Source organism: Equus asinus, chromosome 2, assembly GCF_041296235.1.
Source record: "Equus asinus isolate D_3611 breed Donkey chromosome 2, EquAss-T2T_v2, whole genome shotgun sequence".
NCBI lineage: Eukaryota > Metazoa > Chordata > Mammalia > Perissodactyla > Equidae > Equus > Equus asinus.
The window spans coordinates 143,446,805-143,464,231 of record NC_091791.1 but is presented as its reverse complement, the minus strand read 5'-3'; the positions used below and the strand labels follow the sequence as shown (position 1 = coordinate 143,464,231).

The 17,427-nt window shown below is 34.9% G+C and overlaps 1 protein-coding gene across 1 annotated transcript in view; it reads left to right on the top strand.

The window, feature by feature from the left end:
• Positions 1 to 17,427, top strand: part of UNC13C (unc-13 homolog C) — a 565,722-nt gene that overhangs the window by 431,324 nt on the left and 116,971 nt on the right. Inside the window, 3 exon segments of the mRNA XM_070501335.1 lie at positions 2,755 to 2,881; positions 14,089 to 14,185; positions 14,854 to 14,997. Of these exon segments, the coding sequence (XP_070357436.1) occupies positions 2,755 to 2,881; positions 14,089 to 14,185; positions 14,854 to 14,997 (368 nt within the window).

Here is a 17,427-nt window from a genome sequence, read left to right as displayed (position 1 = left end):
ATTCCAAAAGTCCCATGCACCCCAATGTTCATTACAACATTATTTACAATAGCCAAGACGTGGAAGCAACCTAAGTGCCCATCAACAGATGATTGGATAAAGAGGATGTGGTGTATATATATATATATATATAATGGAATACTACTCAGCCGTAAAAAAAGAACAAAATCGTCACTTTTGCAACAACAGGGATGGACCTTGAGGGAATTATGTTAAGTGAAATAAGCCAGATAGAGAAGGACAATCTCTGTATGACTCCACTCATATGAGGAATTAAAAAATGTAGACAAAGAGAACAGATTAGTGGCTACTGGGAAAGGTGGGGTGGGGGGTGGACACAAAGGGTGACGGGGTGCACCTACCATGTGACTGACAAACAATAATGTACAACTAAAATTTCACAAGATTGTAACCTATTATTAACTCAATAAAAATTTTAAAAATAAATAAAATAAAATAAATTTTTATTGTATTCAATATGGACATGATTTAAATATATACTTATAAAAAGATGTAATTAGTAAACTACAAAAGTTAAAATTTTAAATTATTTCCATATGTGTTTTCAGATATAGTTCCTATAGTTTTCAGAAAGTTATTTTCTTCTAAAATATTCAAATATTTATTAAAATGAGGACAAAATGCAAATTATTTTATGTAAACTTTTATATAAATCATTTGAATACAACTAAAATTTAATTAGTTAAATTTCATAAGTCTAAATTTCAAAAATAAAACTGTGGACCATTCTAGCATTCAATAGCCATCTAGTTGGCAAAGAATCAATATCAGGCTTCATGTATATTATATCTAGAACTGCACATATACAAACTTTGAGAGTAATATGGATTGTTTAATATTCAGAATACTCCTGAGCTATCATGTGTGCTTGTTTCGCATACTGCATGGATTTGTGAGAGTCTTTGAAAGCATGAATTGGAACCAAAGAAAAGAGGTGCCTGTTAATATTTGAAAAATAATCCACTGCATTTATGCTGTCCAGAGGAAAAATCTGCTGAGTTAATTAGTTTGCCCTTTTTCTTATCTAAATGCTTTTATAGCTCAAATTCCTTCCCATCCTCCAAAGCAGTATCCATTTCTGTTGTCAGCAATGGCAATCTGCAAACCTTGATAGCATTTGGACAGTAATCTTTTGTTTCTAGGATACAGAAGAAAAGATAGTCCAAAGTGTTTCTCTGGGGCTTAGAAGGTGTTAATCATAAGAGCAAGTGATGTTAGTCAAGAGAGCAAACGTTTAGCATTCTGGCTTGCTCTGTGCCAGCACCAAGTGTGGGATCCCAAGTGACAGAGGAGCCCACAAGGTATTTAGTTTTTGAGTTTGTATTTGTGGTAAGTGGAGCACTCTAAATGTGTGAGTCCTAGGGCAAGGGTCTTCTCTTGTCTAGGTTTCAATGTGTTACTGCATTAAATTCTTACCTCTGACTTTATCAAGTAAATGTTTCCTCTAAAAGTGTAGAAGGATGCTAGACATCTAAAGGGAGAGGTGTAGTGGGGACAGCCGGCGGCGAAAGAGGGAAAAACTGAAATGAATTTGAAGGGAGCTGAAGCAAAACATCACAGTTCATTAATTTTATTTGGAAGTTTGGAGTTTGGTCTAGAAAGATTAGTTTATTACTTTTGTTTCTGTGTGTCTGTTCTCTCTCTCTTGGTTCTATAAATTGTCTTGAATTAGTTATTGTTTAGATAATTTGAAAATATTCTATTTGGGGATGTGTTACCTCTTGTGTTTATCATTGGGATTTAAGTTCCTCTATAGAAAGGTTTTGGAAAGTAGAGATGCCTTCAATTTGTTTATAACAATCTAATTACTTCAATTAATATTTTCAGCCTGGAATGTAATATATGGGATGTTTCTACTATAAATCAAGCCCTTAATTTGAAGAAGATTCACAGACCTCAACTAGAACTTCTCAGAGGGCACTTTCAAATGAACATAGTTAGGGACATTTTGGGTTTGGTTGTGTCTAAACTCGTAGACAGAATTGCCCAGGATATTAATAATGGGGGCAGGGGAGAAATGTGTTCTGTAACACTATTACTTATCTCTATTCCCCAGTACTGTAAGTCCAGATTAAAATAACAGTTTGAAGTTATACTTTTTGAGCAAGAGAGAAAAAATACCATATATTAGGAAATCCTGCTAAAGAAGTGTCAAAAACCACAGGGTGCAAAATAATTTTAACTGAACTTAAAAGGTGAAGAAGAAATCATCTGGCTTAGCAATTAGATATATTTCCCCTCATTTCAACTACCTCAATTCTTTAAGTGTTAAATATCCAGGCCTGAAATGTGATCTACTCATTCACTTTCCAGTATTAATCAGGGATTATGTCTCCTAGTTTGATTCATATTTTAACCATGCTTAAAGTTTTTATTCTTTCTGGCACTTTGCATCAGGCTAAGAGTAGTCAAACTATGGAAGTTTGTAGATAAATAGAAAAATTTTAGTATGGTATTACTCTTTAATTGCTTCAGAATTCTCACCTTTTTTAGGAAGGCACATTATAACATTCAAGTTATTTCACATTACTGCTTGACCTACTCTACATAGGACCTATGATGATTTTCTGCGTTTTATAAAATTTCAGGTCCATCATTAGCAATTCACTTTGCTTTGACCACAAATACACTATTTTCTTCCTTTTTGAAATACTAATAATAAAAGTAGGTTGGAACACAGCAGCATTGTTGGCAAACCAAACTTTATTAAATGTTTGATTTTATCTGTTATAGAACATGAAAAGCAGCGGTTATGCAAGAGCACCGATTATATGAATTTGCATTTCAAAGTGAAATGGTTTTATAATGAATATGTGCGAGAACTTCCTGCCTTCAAGGATGCTGTTCCTGAATACTCCTTGTGAGTAGCGATTTTCACCCCCAAGTTTGTTCTCAAATCATAGTCTTGTAAAATTACACCTGAATTATGCAGCCCTAAAATCTCTTCACAGTCTTCATTTAAATGCAGACATTTCTATTATAAAATTAACATTAACTGATTTGCATGTCTTTGGGAACCATATTTAATTGAATTGTGTTGCATTTTTCAAATATGACTTACTTGGATATTCGACTCAAAGAGAAAGAAACACATGATAGGATATAGCCTACAAGATGAAACTATATCCTATAAAAGTGCTTGAAACTAGGTTTTTTGGGGAAAATGACAGTGCTTGTATATTGATCTATATGATCAGATTTTCCCTTTAATTCAAACTGCAAAATATCGTAGAGATTCATATTTTTAAAATAGAAGTCATCGTTAAACAGGTAACTTTTTTCATAAATACGTCTCTATGAAATACATTTGTAATCACACAATCAGACATGTAATATTCTGCAGTGGATACTTATTAGAATTCTACTTTATTCTATTGAGGGGGTCTTCCATATACCAGGCACTGTGCCAAGTACTGAAGGACAACAGTAAATACTATAAAGACCTCACTCAGAAAGGAACTTATACTCTAGGAGACATTGATAAGTACAAAGTCATGATAAAGCAAGGCAAAACGAAATAAGTACTAATTCTAGGAGTACAAGTAAAGTGCAACGGGGCCTCACAGAAGAGAGACATTAGCCTTATTTGGGGGACTCTACACAGTATTTATGGATGCAGTTGCATTTGATGTAACTGTGAAAGTATGGTCAGGTTATGGCAAGAAAAGAAAAAAACAAGTGTTAAGGTAGAAAGAAAAATTATGAACATAATTATGGAGGTAGGAATATGTAGGCTATGATTAAGCACTTATTAGGCACTAAGAGATTAAAAACTACATGGAGACTTTAGCATTCTCACAATGCTGGGGAGACAAAAATTGGAGGTCAAGGCTTTCTAAGGAAGAAGAAGCTTATAAATACCGCAGGCTTTCAGGTGAGATCCCTGAAGGGCTCTGCCCTAGAAATAAAGGCAAACTGGAAATAGCCCTGACTAAAACCAAGCCTTGAATAGATCATGGTAATCTCCCTGCATTCTACCTATGAGGAGAAATTTAGATCCTCCTTGGAGGAAATAATCAAAGCTTCCTCAATTTTTCACAAACAATGTATAATAGTCAACAAAAAATTAAAGACTGTCAGGCAACAGGACCAAATGACTAGAATTTAAGATAAAAACAGATATTAGACTTATCAGACATGGACTTTGATGTATACTTCAAAATGTGGGAGAATTTCAACCAAAAAAAATGAAATCTATAAGAATAATATGGACATTGTAGAACTGACATACGATTAAATTAGGAATATAATAGATGGGCTTAATGGCAGATTATACACAGCAGAAGAGGGGCTAAAATAACTAGAAGATAGGATTGGACAATATATCCATATAAAAACATAGAGAGCACAGAAAACGCAAGATATAGAAAAAATAGAACAAGGAATATATGGAACAAATTATAAAGATCTGATATACAAAGATTGAGACCCAGAAAAGGAGAAGAGAGAAAGAGTAGTACCAGAGCAATGTTTGGGAAGATACTAGGTGTGGAATAGAAGGGATTGAAACCAGAATACAATGCAATGATATCTTTTAAGTACTGAAAGAAAACAACTAACAACTTAGATTCTAGAAGCATCAAAAACTCCTTCAAAAATAAAACAAAGACATTTACATAACTGAGAAGCTAAAAGAACCGATTTCCTGCAGACCTTCACCAAAAATATACATACTATAGCCATGCCTCAGATAGAAGGAAAATTACCCAAGGTGAAAATACAGTAATGTAGTAAAGAATAAAAAGCATGAAAAGTAATGTAGTAAAGAATAAACACATATTAACTATTTAAAATAAAAAGTAATTTCTACAGAATAAAATATACATAGAACTAAAATACAAGACAATAGCATGAAAAGGTGAAAGAGCAATAAATGGAGTTACTATGTTATGAGATCCTTGAATTGTTTGGAAAGTGTAAAAGTCACTAATAAGTCATAGATGCATATTATAATATATAGTGTAACTCCTTAAGGTATAATACAATACTATGCATCAATAATATAATGGGGGAAGAGGAGAGAAAAAATACTTAAAAGTGAGAAAGGAGGATGAAAAGAATAAAGAACAGGTAGAAAACTTAGGGGGGAAGCAAGATGATAGATTTAAAATTAGATATATCAGAAAATTAAGTGTAATCATAAAATGTAAATGAATTAATACTCTAGTCAGCAGATATTGTCTTACTAGATAAAAGAGTAAAACCCAAAATATCTTGCTTGCAATTTGTTCACCTAAAATAGAAAGGTGATTCAAAAGGATGAAAACAATAATTGAAAGAAAACTCATGCAGTTATACTAATATTAAACAAAATAGCCTTTAAAATAAGAAATATTTTGAGAGATAGACACACTTCATGATGATTAAAGGAGTAATTCAACAAAAAGATATATAAGTTCTAAAGTTGTATGTATGATATAACATGTTGGCAAATATAGAAAGCAAAAGTTGTCCAAAGTAAAAGGCAAAATAAACAAATCTACAATTCTATTTGGAGATTACACTTCTTTCAGCAACTGATTGAAGAATCAGAGGAGAAAAGAAAATTTTCAACAGCATTAATAACATCCTTAGAGATATTTTTCTATCTATATCTATATCTATACATCTAGATCTATATCTATATCTGGTCATCCAAAGATTCCACATTAATCATAGACTATTTTTCATACAGTTTGTGCACAGACACACAACCTATCTACAATTTATAATCAATCATGACAAAATACACATTGTTATCAGAGGCACGCGGTGCATTTACCAAAATAGACTATCTGCTGGACCATAAAGCAAATCTAATGAATTTTTAAAAATTGAAACATGTGTTCTCAAACCACTTTGGAATTAAGCCAGACATCACCTCTAAGAAGATAACTAGAAAATCACCAGATAGGGAAATTAAACAGAACACTCTAAATATTTCATGAGTCAAAGAAGAAATCACAGTGTAAATTATAAAATATTTTAAGTGATAATAAAATATGGCTTGTAAAAACTTGTGGACTGCACTTAAAAAAGAAATAGAGGAAAATTTATAGCTTTAATTCTGTATAGATGCAAGAAAAAAATCATAAGGTCATTAATGTATCAGAAGAAATTTTTAAAAAGTAAAGTTAGTCAAAAGAAATCAGAAGAAATAAAATAATAAATATGACCTAGAATAAAATTATTTGCAAAATTTAAATTACTAAGCCAAAGTTGGTTTTGAAAAGACTGACAAAATCAAAAAAGACTTGAGGCCAGCCCCGTTGCCCAGTGGTTAAGTACTCATGCTCCACTTTGGCAGCCCAGGGTTTCATCAGTTCAGATCCTGGGTGTGGACATTGCACCACTCATCAGTCCATGCTGAAGTGGCATCCCACATAACACAACCAGGGGTACGCACAACTAGAATATACAACTATTTCTGGGGGGCTTTGAGGGGAAGAAGAAAAAAAATGAAGAATATTGGCAACAGATGTTAGCTCAGGTGCCAATCATTACAAAAAAAAAAAAAGGCTTGGAACAGATGAAAAAGAAAGAGGAAATGTCCCAAATTATCATGAAAAGACACCACTAAAGATACTACAAAGATGAAAAAAAAACATTTATGCCAATAGATTTAGAAAGTTAGACAAAATGTACAAATTCCTTTAAAAATAGAAAGTATTAAGCTAACATAAGAAAAAACACAAATATGAATGGGCCCATAACTATTTAAAAGTTGAATCCTCAATTACAAATCCTGTCACAAATAAAACTCTAAGCCCAGATGGCTCCAAAACTGTTTAAGGAAGAATATCACCAATATTACACAAACTGTTGCAGAGAAGGCAGGAATACTCAAATCATCTTTTAAGGTCAGCATATCCTCACTCCTAAAACCTATTGAGAACATAACAAATATGAATAATTACAGCTCAATTTCTCTCATGAACATAGTTTTAAAAAAAAAAACTCAAATGACATATTAGCCAACAGAATCCAGTGGTTTGTAAAAAGACTAACATAACAGGATGAAGAGGAATTTATTCCTGGATGTGAGATTAGCTAAACATTTTTAAAGGAATGAATGCAATTTACCACATTTAAAGAATGAAGGAAGAATGATTCCTGCAATCATAAACACAACTCACAGAATAATCATTCAATAAAATGCAGCATCAATTTATTATAAAAAATCTCTTAGCAAGTTGGGAATAGAAGGGAACTATTTTAATCTAATAAAAGACATTCCCCCTTCAAAAAAAAAAACTAAACTAACATGCTTACTGATATTGATAAAATTTTAAAAGCAAGGGGGCTAAGATCAAGAATGAGACTGATAAGTGATAACATCACCTTTATTTAACATTGGACTAGAGGCCATAGGCAGTGCAATGAAACAAGAAATGAATAGAAAAGTATGATTGTAAAAGCATCAAATGATGCTGTCAGTATTATATGACAAAATTGTGCATCTAGAAAATCCAAAAGCAACTAATAGAATTTAAAAAGTGAATGTTGGAGTGATGACAGCCTTATAGCAGAGTGAGTTGTTCCCTTAGTCTCTCGCCCACTAAGTTACAACAAAATGGACATTCATTAACCAACAGAGGATTCTCTACAAAGCACAATAGGACATCTGAGAGATCCATACCACCATACATCTGAAGGTGGGGGCTGGGTTCCTGGGAAGCAGTGGAAAGATGTGAATAGAACCCTCCCCCTCCTCTGTGGCAGCCATCTGGGTCATGGGTCCTCACACAGCACTTGGCACAAGACTGTAAGAGGAGGCAGGGGCAGCCAGGCCTGTGTGCAAATGTGTTTGCTTTCAGAGTTGCAGGCTAGCTGCAGGAGCAACCATTGTGCCACAGGGGCCTCGCCCGTGGGAAAGCTCTCCACCAAGTGGTGCAGCCCAGGCCCCATGAAGGAGCTTCCACCAAGTGGAGCAGCTCAGGCAAACCACCCATGAGCACAGAGCCCACCCACTCAAGTGAAAAGAAATCACCCCTCCCCTCCTGGCTAGTGCACCAGCTTGGTTGGTCCCCTGCCAAGGCAGCAGTCCATCATCAGAGCACATGCATGTGCATGTGTGACCAGCCAAGTGGCTGCAGCCAGCGGGCAAACATAGATGAGCTCAGTGGCACAACTTCCAGCAGACACAGCACGTGCCACCTCCCCCCAACCCCAGAAGTGGCAGGCGGAACCTGCAAACTGATACTACTACAAATGCCCCGGCAAAGGATCAGCTCATCAAACACCATGAAAAACTACAGTAGCACTTCAGAGCAGAAGGAAAATGACAAGTCTCCAGAAACCAATTCTGAAGTCACAGAAATTTACAATCTAAATGACAGAGAATTCAAAATAGTTGTAATAAAGAAACTCAATGAATTACAAGAAAACTCAGAAGGACAATTCAATGAGCTCAGTAATAAAATTAATGATCAGAAGGAATACTTCACCAAAGAGATTGAAACTCTAAAAAGAACCAAACAGAAATTCTGGAGATGAATAACACAATTAATGAGATAAAAAATAATCTAGAATCCTTAAAAAATAGAGCTGACGTTATGAAGGACAGAATTGGTGATTTAGAGGATAGACATATAGAAATATTTCAGGTGGAACAAAGAGAACTAAGATTTTTAAAAAATGAAGAAATTCTTGGAGAAATATGTGATACAATTAGAAAATGCAACATAAGGATTATAGGTATTTCAGAGGGAGAAGAGAGGGACAAAGGAGCAGAGAGCTTGTTTGAAGAAATAATAGCTGCTAACTTCCCAAACCCATGGAAAGAACTGGACTTACAAGTACCTGAAGCCAATAGAATTATTTACCTCAAAGAGTAGAGACCTTCTCCAAAGCATATAATAGTAAAACTAGGAAAAATCAACAACAAAGAAAAAATATTAAGGGCAGCAGAGCAGAAGAAAATAACCTACAAAGGAACCCCTATCAGGCTTTCAGAAGATTTCTCAGCAAAAACCTTACAGTCTCGGAGAGAATGGAATGCTATATTAAAAATACTGAAAGACAAAAACTTTCAGCCAAGAAAACTCTATCCAGAGAAACTATCCTTCAGATTCAGTGGAGAAATAAAAGGTTTTCTGATAAACAAAAGCTGAGGGAGTTCATTGCCACTAGACCTCCCTTACAAGAAATGTTGAAGGAAGCACTCATATCTTAAACAAAAAGGCAAAGGTTTACAAAGCTTTGAGCAGATGATAAACAGTCAGACAAATTGGAAAATTGCAGCTCTCTATCAAAACAGGTTAGCAAACAATTATAACATAAAAGAGAAAGGAAAGGATACAAAATAACTATAAACACTTCAATTTAGTCACAAACTCACAACACAAAAGAGAATAATTTGTGACAGCAGTAACTCAGAAGAAGAAATGGGAGAGGATGGAACCTGCTTAGGCTACTGGAGATAAAAGGCTATCAGAATATGGACTATTTCATCTACAAGATCTTTTATATAAACCTCGTGGTAACCACTAAACAAAATATCAGAACAGAGCCACAATTCATAAATGAAGATAAAACTGAGAAACCATCACAGAAAACCACCAAACTGAAATAGCAATCAGAAATAAAAGGGAAGAGAAACAATGGAAATATAGAACAATCAGAAAACAAGAGATAAAATGGCAGTATTAAGCCTTCATATGTCAAGAATCACTCTAAAGGTAAATGGATTGAATTAATCAATCCAAAGAGAAAGAGTAGCTGGGTGGATTAAAACACAAGACCTAACAACATGCAGCCTCCAGGAAACACGTCTCCGCTCTAAAGACACACATAGACTCAGAGGGAAGGAATGGAAGCAAATGGTACTCCAAGTTAATGGCAAACAAAAGAAAGCAGATGTTGCCATACTTTTATCAGATGAAGCAGACTTCAAGATAAAAAAGACAGTGAAAGTCAAGGAGGGGCAATATATAATGATAAAAGGGACATTCCACCAAAAGGACATAACACTTATGAATAGATCTGAAAGAAATGAGATAGAGACTTAAAAAAAAACAGTAGAAAGGATCAATGAAACTAAGAGCTGGTTTGTTGAGAAGATAAACAAAATTGACAAAGCTTTAGCCAGACTCACTAAGAAAAAAAAAAGAGAAGACACAAATAAATAAAATTAGAAATGAAAGAGAAGTTACACCAGATACCACAGAAATACAAAGAATTATAAGAGCACACTATGAAAACTATACGCCAACAAATTATATAACCTGGAAGAAGTGGAAAAATTCTTAGACTCAAACAACCTCCCAAAACTGAATCAAGAAGAAATAGAGAATCTGAATAGACTGATCCCAAGTAAAGATATTGTAACAGTGATCAAAACTCCCCCACCCCAAAAATCAAAAGTCCAGGACCAGATGGCTTCTATGGAGAATTCTACCAAATACTCAAAGAAAATGTCTATCCTTCTGAAACTTGTTCAAAAAATTGAAGAAGATAAAACACTTCCTAACTCATTCTATGAGGCCAACATTACCCTGATATCAAAACCAGGCAAGGATAGTACAAGGAAGGAAAAATTATAGGCCAATATCATTGATGAACATAGATGTAAATATCCTCAACAAAATATTGGCAAACCGAATACAGCAATGCATTAAAAGGATGATACACCATGATCAAGTGGGATTTATACCAGCAATGCAGGGATAGTTCAACATCCCATAAATCAATCCTTGTGATACACCACATTAACAAAATGCGGAATAAAAATCACATGATCATCTCAATAGATGCAGAGAAAGCATTTGACAAGATCCTACATCCATTTATGATAAAAACTGTCAATAAAGTGGGTATAGAAGGAAAGTACCTCAACATAATAGAGGCCATATATGATAAACCCACAGCCAACATCATACTAAACAGTGAAAAACTGAAAGCCACCCCTCAGAGAACAGGAACAAGACAAGGGTGCCCACTCTCGCCACTCCTATTCAAGATAGTACTGGAGATTTTGGTCAGAGAAATTAGTCAAGAAAAAGAAATAAAAGGTATCCAAATTGGAAAGGAAGGAGTGAAACTCTGGCTGTTTGCAAATGACTTGATTCTATATATAGAAAATACTAAAGAATCTACCAGAAAACTATTAGAAATAATCCACAGCTACACCAAAGTCGCAGGATACAAAATCAACATATAAAAATCAGTTGCATTTCCATAGACTAATAAAGAACTAGCAAAAAGAGAAGTCAAGAATCTACTCCCATTTACTATCACAAAAAAAAGAATACGATACCTAAGAATAAATTTAACTAAGGAGTGAGAGACCTATAACTGAAAACTATAAGACATTATTGAAGGAAATTGAAGAAGACATAAAGAAATGGAAAGATATTCCATGCTCATAGGTTGAAAGAATAATAATAGTTAAAATGTCCATATTACCAAAAACAGTCTACAGATTCAATGCAATCCCGATCAGAATCAATGACTTCATGGAAACAGAACAAAGAATCCTAAAACTTATATTTAATAACAAAAGACCCTGAATAGCCACAGCAATCCTGAAAAAAAGAACAAAGCTGGAGGCATCACAATCCCTGACTTCAAAATATGCTACAAAGATATAGTAATCAAAACACCATAGTACTAGCAGAAAAATAGACACACAGATCAATGGAATAGCATTGAAAGTCCAGAAATAAAACCACACATCTATGGACAGTTATCTTTGACAAAGGAGCCAAGAACATACAATGGAGAAAGGAAAGTTGCTTCAACAGATGGTGTTGGGAAAACTGGACAGCTACATGCAAAAGAAAGAAAGTAGACCATTATCCTTTGCCAAACACAAAAATTAACTCAAAATGGATTAAAGACTTGAATTAAGACCTGAAACTATAAAACTCCTTGAAGAAAATATAGACAGTACACTCTGACATGATTCTTAGTGCATCTTTTTGAATACCATGTCTACTCAGGCATGGGAAACAAACGTAAAAATAAACAAACAGGACTACACCAGACTAAAAAGCTTCTGCAAGGCAAAGGAAACAAAGAACGAAACAAAAAGACAACCCACCAACTGGGAGAAAATATTTGCAAATTATATATCCAACAAGGGGTTAGTTTTCAAAATATAGAAAGAACTCATACAACTCAACAACAAAAAAACAAACAACCTGATCAAAAAATGGGCAGAGGGTATGAAAAGACATGTTTCCAAAGAAGATAAACAGATGGTGAACAGGCACATGAAACAATGCTCAACATCACTAATTATTAGGGAAATGAGAATCAGAACTACAATGAGATATCACCTTACATCTGTCATGATGGCTATAATTAACAGGACAAAAAATAACAAATGTTAGAGAGGATGTGAAGAAAAGGGAACCTTCATACATTGCTGGTGAGAATGCAAACTGGTTCAGCCACTGTGGAAAACAATATGGAGTTTTCTCAAAAAATTAAAAACAGAAATATCATATAATCCAGCTATCCTACTACTGGGTATTTATCCAAAGAACTTGGAATCAACAATTCAAAGAGATTTATGCAACCCTATGTTCACTGCGGCACTATTCACAACAGCCAAGACATGGAAGCAACTCAAGTGCCCACCAACTGATGAATGGATAAAGAAGATGTGGTATATATATATATACAATGAATGCTAAACAGCCATAAAAAAAGACAAAATTGTCCCACTTACAACAACATGGTTGGACCTTGAGGGTATTATGTTAAGCAACATAAGCCAGAGAGAGAAAGACAAACACTGTATGATTTCACTCATATGTGGAAGATAAACAAATACATGGACAAAGAGAGCAGATTAGTGGTTACCAGAGGGAAAGGGGGTTGAAGGGTGGGTGAAAGGGGTAAAAGAGCACATATGTATGGTGAAAGATAAAAAAATTAGACTATTGGTGGTGAACATGATAAAGTTTATACAGAAACCGACAAACAATAATGTACACCTGAAATTACACTGTTATAAACCATTATGACCTCAATAAAATGATTGAAAAGATTAAATAAAAAGTGAATGCTGTAAGTCTATGTAAAAGTTCATTGCATTTCTATATAATAGCCACAATTAGAAAATTATATATAAATCATACTATTCAAATAACTTTAAAACCATGAAAAAGAAACATGATGAAAGATGTGCAAGCCCTCTATTCAGGCAACTATAAAAAATCACTGAGAGAAATTTAAGATGAACTAAACACACAATGTTCCTAAAAAGATGCATTATTGTAAAGATAGTATTTCTCCTCACATTGCCTTCTAGATTCAATACAATCCCATAAAAATTTCAGCAGATATTTTTGTGCAAATTGCCAACTTATTCAAAAATGTATACAGAAACACAAAGGGCTATGAAAGCCAAGGTAATCTTGAGAAGAAGTAAAAATGTTGGAGAACTGAAATATCAGTTATCAAGACTTGTTAAAGAGATACAGTTATTAAAAGAGTGCAGTGTTAGTGCACGATAAGTAGACCAATGGGACAAAATAGCCCAAAGACAAACCTACACATATGGTGTTACCTGATCTGCCTCAAAGATGCTAACTCAAGGGAGTGAAGGAATGGATGGTTTTCTAATTAAATGGTGCTAGACAATTGCACATCCATGTAGAAAAAAGAACTTTGAAACTTGACTCAGACCATTTAAAAAACCCAAGTGCAGATGAATTATAGATCATAAGAAGTTAACGTGAGTACCCAGGATAAGTTACAAGAGACTAGTCGGTATGAGTAGAAACCCAATAGTAAACCACTATGAGAGAAAGGCATGACAGGCGTCACAGCCCACAAGGTCTGAATTTTACAGGATTCTGAATTGTAAAGGGAATTGTAGAGTGGGAATTGGGAACTAAGCATTTCTGAGGCAGCACTGGAAGAACCAAGAAAGAGTGAGGGACTAAAGGTAAAAGAGAGGGGGATACATTTGATGAAGTAAAGCTAAAGGTCTCTGAGGAAGTAGAACTGGAAAAAGGGAGTAAAAAGAGATTTTTGGTCCTGAGTTACTCTCATATAAGAAAAGAGCAATGTTCACTGTTATTTATGTACAAATGACCTCTTTTATTGTATGTAACATTATTCTTGTTTATTTAGGTGGTTTGAACCTTTTGTCATGCAGTGGCTAGATGAAAATGAAGATGTATCAATGGAGTTCCTTCATGGAGCACTGGGAAGAGACAAAAAAGATGGAGTGAGTTTAAATTACTTTAAGATTGCTTATTGTCAAGAATCATTCACGCTGCTCAATTTTAGGCTAATGGGAATTGTTAGGCTCATTGTTATTAATTAAGTTTTGTTTTAATTCTCTAATGATCAAAATAAATTTAAAAGACAATTTTAAAGGGCTAGTAGGAACCCTAGAGAATTGCTTAAATTAAAAAAAAAAACATCAATCACCCTTTTGCCCCAAGATTCTTTACTTCTTGAATTGGTCTGAATCTACAGAGTCAGTAGCCTTGTACAAAACTCCCTTGTTGTCCTGGAACCTTTCCAGGATTACAAGATTAGGAGCAGACACCCTCCCAGCCCCTCTGGAGCAACTCAAAAGTCTTGAGTCACAATCAGCTTGCTAATCCATCCTAATGCCTGTGGGGAATGAGAAATATGAAAGAACTAGTCCTCAATTCAGCAATCGAGAAACCAATGAATAGCAGCCTGCCCCATGATATTAGTTCCACTACACTTTCTAGAAAAGTTGATGGATGATTTTAAAATGGGTATTTTATTACCAAGAAATGAAGGTACATGATATGAAGGTACATAATATAGGAGATTCAGTTGTTTATGTGAAATAATGAAGACTCTTTACACAGTCCCTCTAATGTGCTTCCTGGATGGTTTCGCCTTCTCTCCCCTCAGTTCCAGCAGACGTCTGATCATGCCCTTTTCTCTTGTTCTGTGGTTGATGTCTTTGCTCAGCTTAATCAGAGCTTTGAGATTATTAAGAAACTGGAATGTCCTAATCCTGAAGCATTATCTCACTTAATGAGAAGATTTGCAAAGGTAGGTTAAATGAAATGACTCCTGTCTTTGATGGAACTGTAGCATGTTATTATTTTCATACACAGAACCTGAAACATGCTGTTGTTTTGTGGTATTAGTCTTCTCTGACACAACTACCCCAGTTTAATTTCTAATTCTAGTACTAATAAGTTTAGTTGTTTGAAATTTATCTTTGTTTCTGTACTTCCTGTTTCTTAAACATGGATTTATCATTTTAAAAACCTATTATTCACGTTAATGACAGTCATTTGTAATTGAAGAGATTACCATGGGTAGCCAAATTATTTCCATTTCAAATGTGGTTCTAACTGAAAATAAGCCTTGGCATTTCATATTCAAATTGCAAGTATTTTTTAGTGGACACTATAGTATGATGAAAAGTGTATTGGACTTGAAGTCATGAAAACTGAGTTCTCATTTGAAATCAGCCAATAACTTTAGTGTGAGTCTGAGCAGTTCACTTGATTTTTACGAATTTAGTTTTCTTAGTTGACAGATTGATCTTGACCAACTTTATCACTCTTAAGACCTCTTCCTCCTCTTGGAGTCTAAGAGGGCTTGCAAAATGCTTACTACTTTGCCAAGACTTTCGATGGAAATATAATAAAAGATGTAATCTCTGCCTTTCAAATATTAAAAAACAAAAGATTCCATGTAATAATCAAGATAACATGGAATGAACTAATTGGGAGATGACATGAAGAGGGACACAATTCGGTTGGGATCTACACAAAGTTGAGCAGAAGGAAAACTAATGAGAACTGAATAGACAAAGGTTTCATTGGAAAAGCAGGCTCAAATAAACGAGAAGTTTATTTAGGTTAGAAAGTTAGAAAAATATTCGAAACCATGGGAATAGCAAGAACAAAGAAGGAAGTAAAGCGCTAAGCTTAACATGTGAGGAGCAGGGAGAAACAACCCTCTGGCAAAAAAGACTTGTGCTAGGAGAGGCAGTGGAAAAGGTTGGGAGTGTGAAGATGGGTCCAGGTCTTGAAGAGCTTTGCTTTCCAGCCTGAGAAGTTTAGATTTAATCTCTTGGATGATTTAAGAAACACTAAACATTTGGAGATTTCTAAGCAAGGTAGTGACATAACAAACATAGTAATGTAGGGGAATGACCTACACAGTCCTGTGTCTCATGGTCCTAAGGACAAGTCTGGCTCCATGGGTGGGATGATGGCAGAGATCTCAGATGTTCATTCAACAAGTGCTTCTTACTCATTGCCTCACTTGCACTCTTTACCAGCTACTTTGAGAGATGTAGTCATGAATAAGTACAATCTCTGACCTCAAAAAACTGATAATGGGAGGGCCAAACCTATAAACAACTATGACAAATTTAAATGCTATAGTCAAGACATCTCAGAGTTTGAAAAAGGCCCAGAAAATATAAATCTATTTCACATGTTAAAAAATAAGGAAATGCTAAAACTCAAACTGTATAATATTTAAGATGTTGTATTAATTTGCCAGTGCTCCCATAATAATATACCACAGAATTGGTGGCTTAAACAGCAGAAATTTATTTTCCCACAGTTCTGGAGGCTGGAAATGCAATGGTGTCAGCAGGTTTGATTTCCTCTGAGACCTCTCTCCTTGGTTTGCAGATAGCTGCCTTCTTACTGTGTCCTCTGTGGTCTTTCCTCTGTGCACACGCACCCCTGGTGTTTCTATGTGTGTGCAAATTTTCTCTTCTTATAAAGACAACAGTCAGATTGGATTGGAATCCACACTAATGGCCTAATTTTAACTAAATCCCCTCCTTAAAGGCCCAATCTCAAGATAGAGTCACATTGTAAAATACTAGATGTTAGGATTTCAACATATGAATTTTGTAGGGGGACACAATTCAACCTATAACGGATATGTACATTTAACATGCTGCTGCTTTTAACCACAGATATGACCACAATGAGCATATAACTTCGTTAGTGTTATCAAAAAAAGTCTAAATTTGAGGTCCTTTATGAATGGGAGGATTGAGCTTGATCTTGTCATTGGCCCTGGCTCTTAGAAAAGTTTAAACTTGGTTCACTGGCTTCTTGCAGGAGATATCTTTATTAATTGTGGTAGGATAGTTTACACTGTGGTAACAAGTAAAACAAATTCCATGTTTTAACACCAAAAAGATTTACTTCCTGCTCATACAACATCAGATATGGGTTGGGTGACACTATAGGGTACGCTTTGTCAAAGATAAACAAAGCCAGACACTAGTTAAAATGGTAAGGACAGATTTTAATGGGTAATATGCTATTGCAATAGGGAAAAGAGTCCAGAGTGACTGGACTCAACTTTGATTTGTATAGAGGTGACCAGGTATTTTAAAGGGAGAATGAGGGAAGAAGCCTGTGGGGGGTTGGGGAGGCTCAGTAGAGTCAGGGAAGTGAAAAATCACAAAAAGTAGGAAGTGGGGTTTGTTCCATGTGA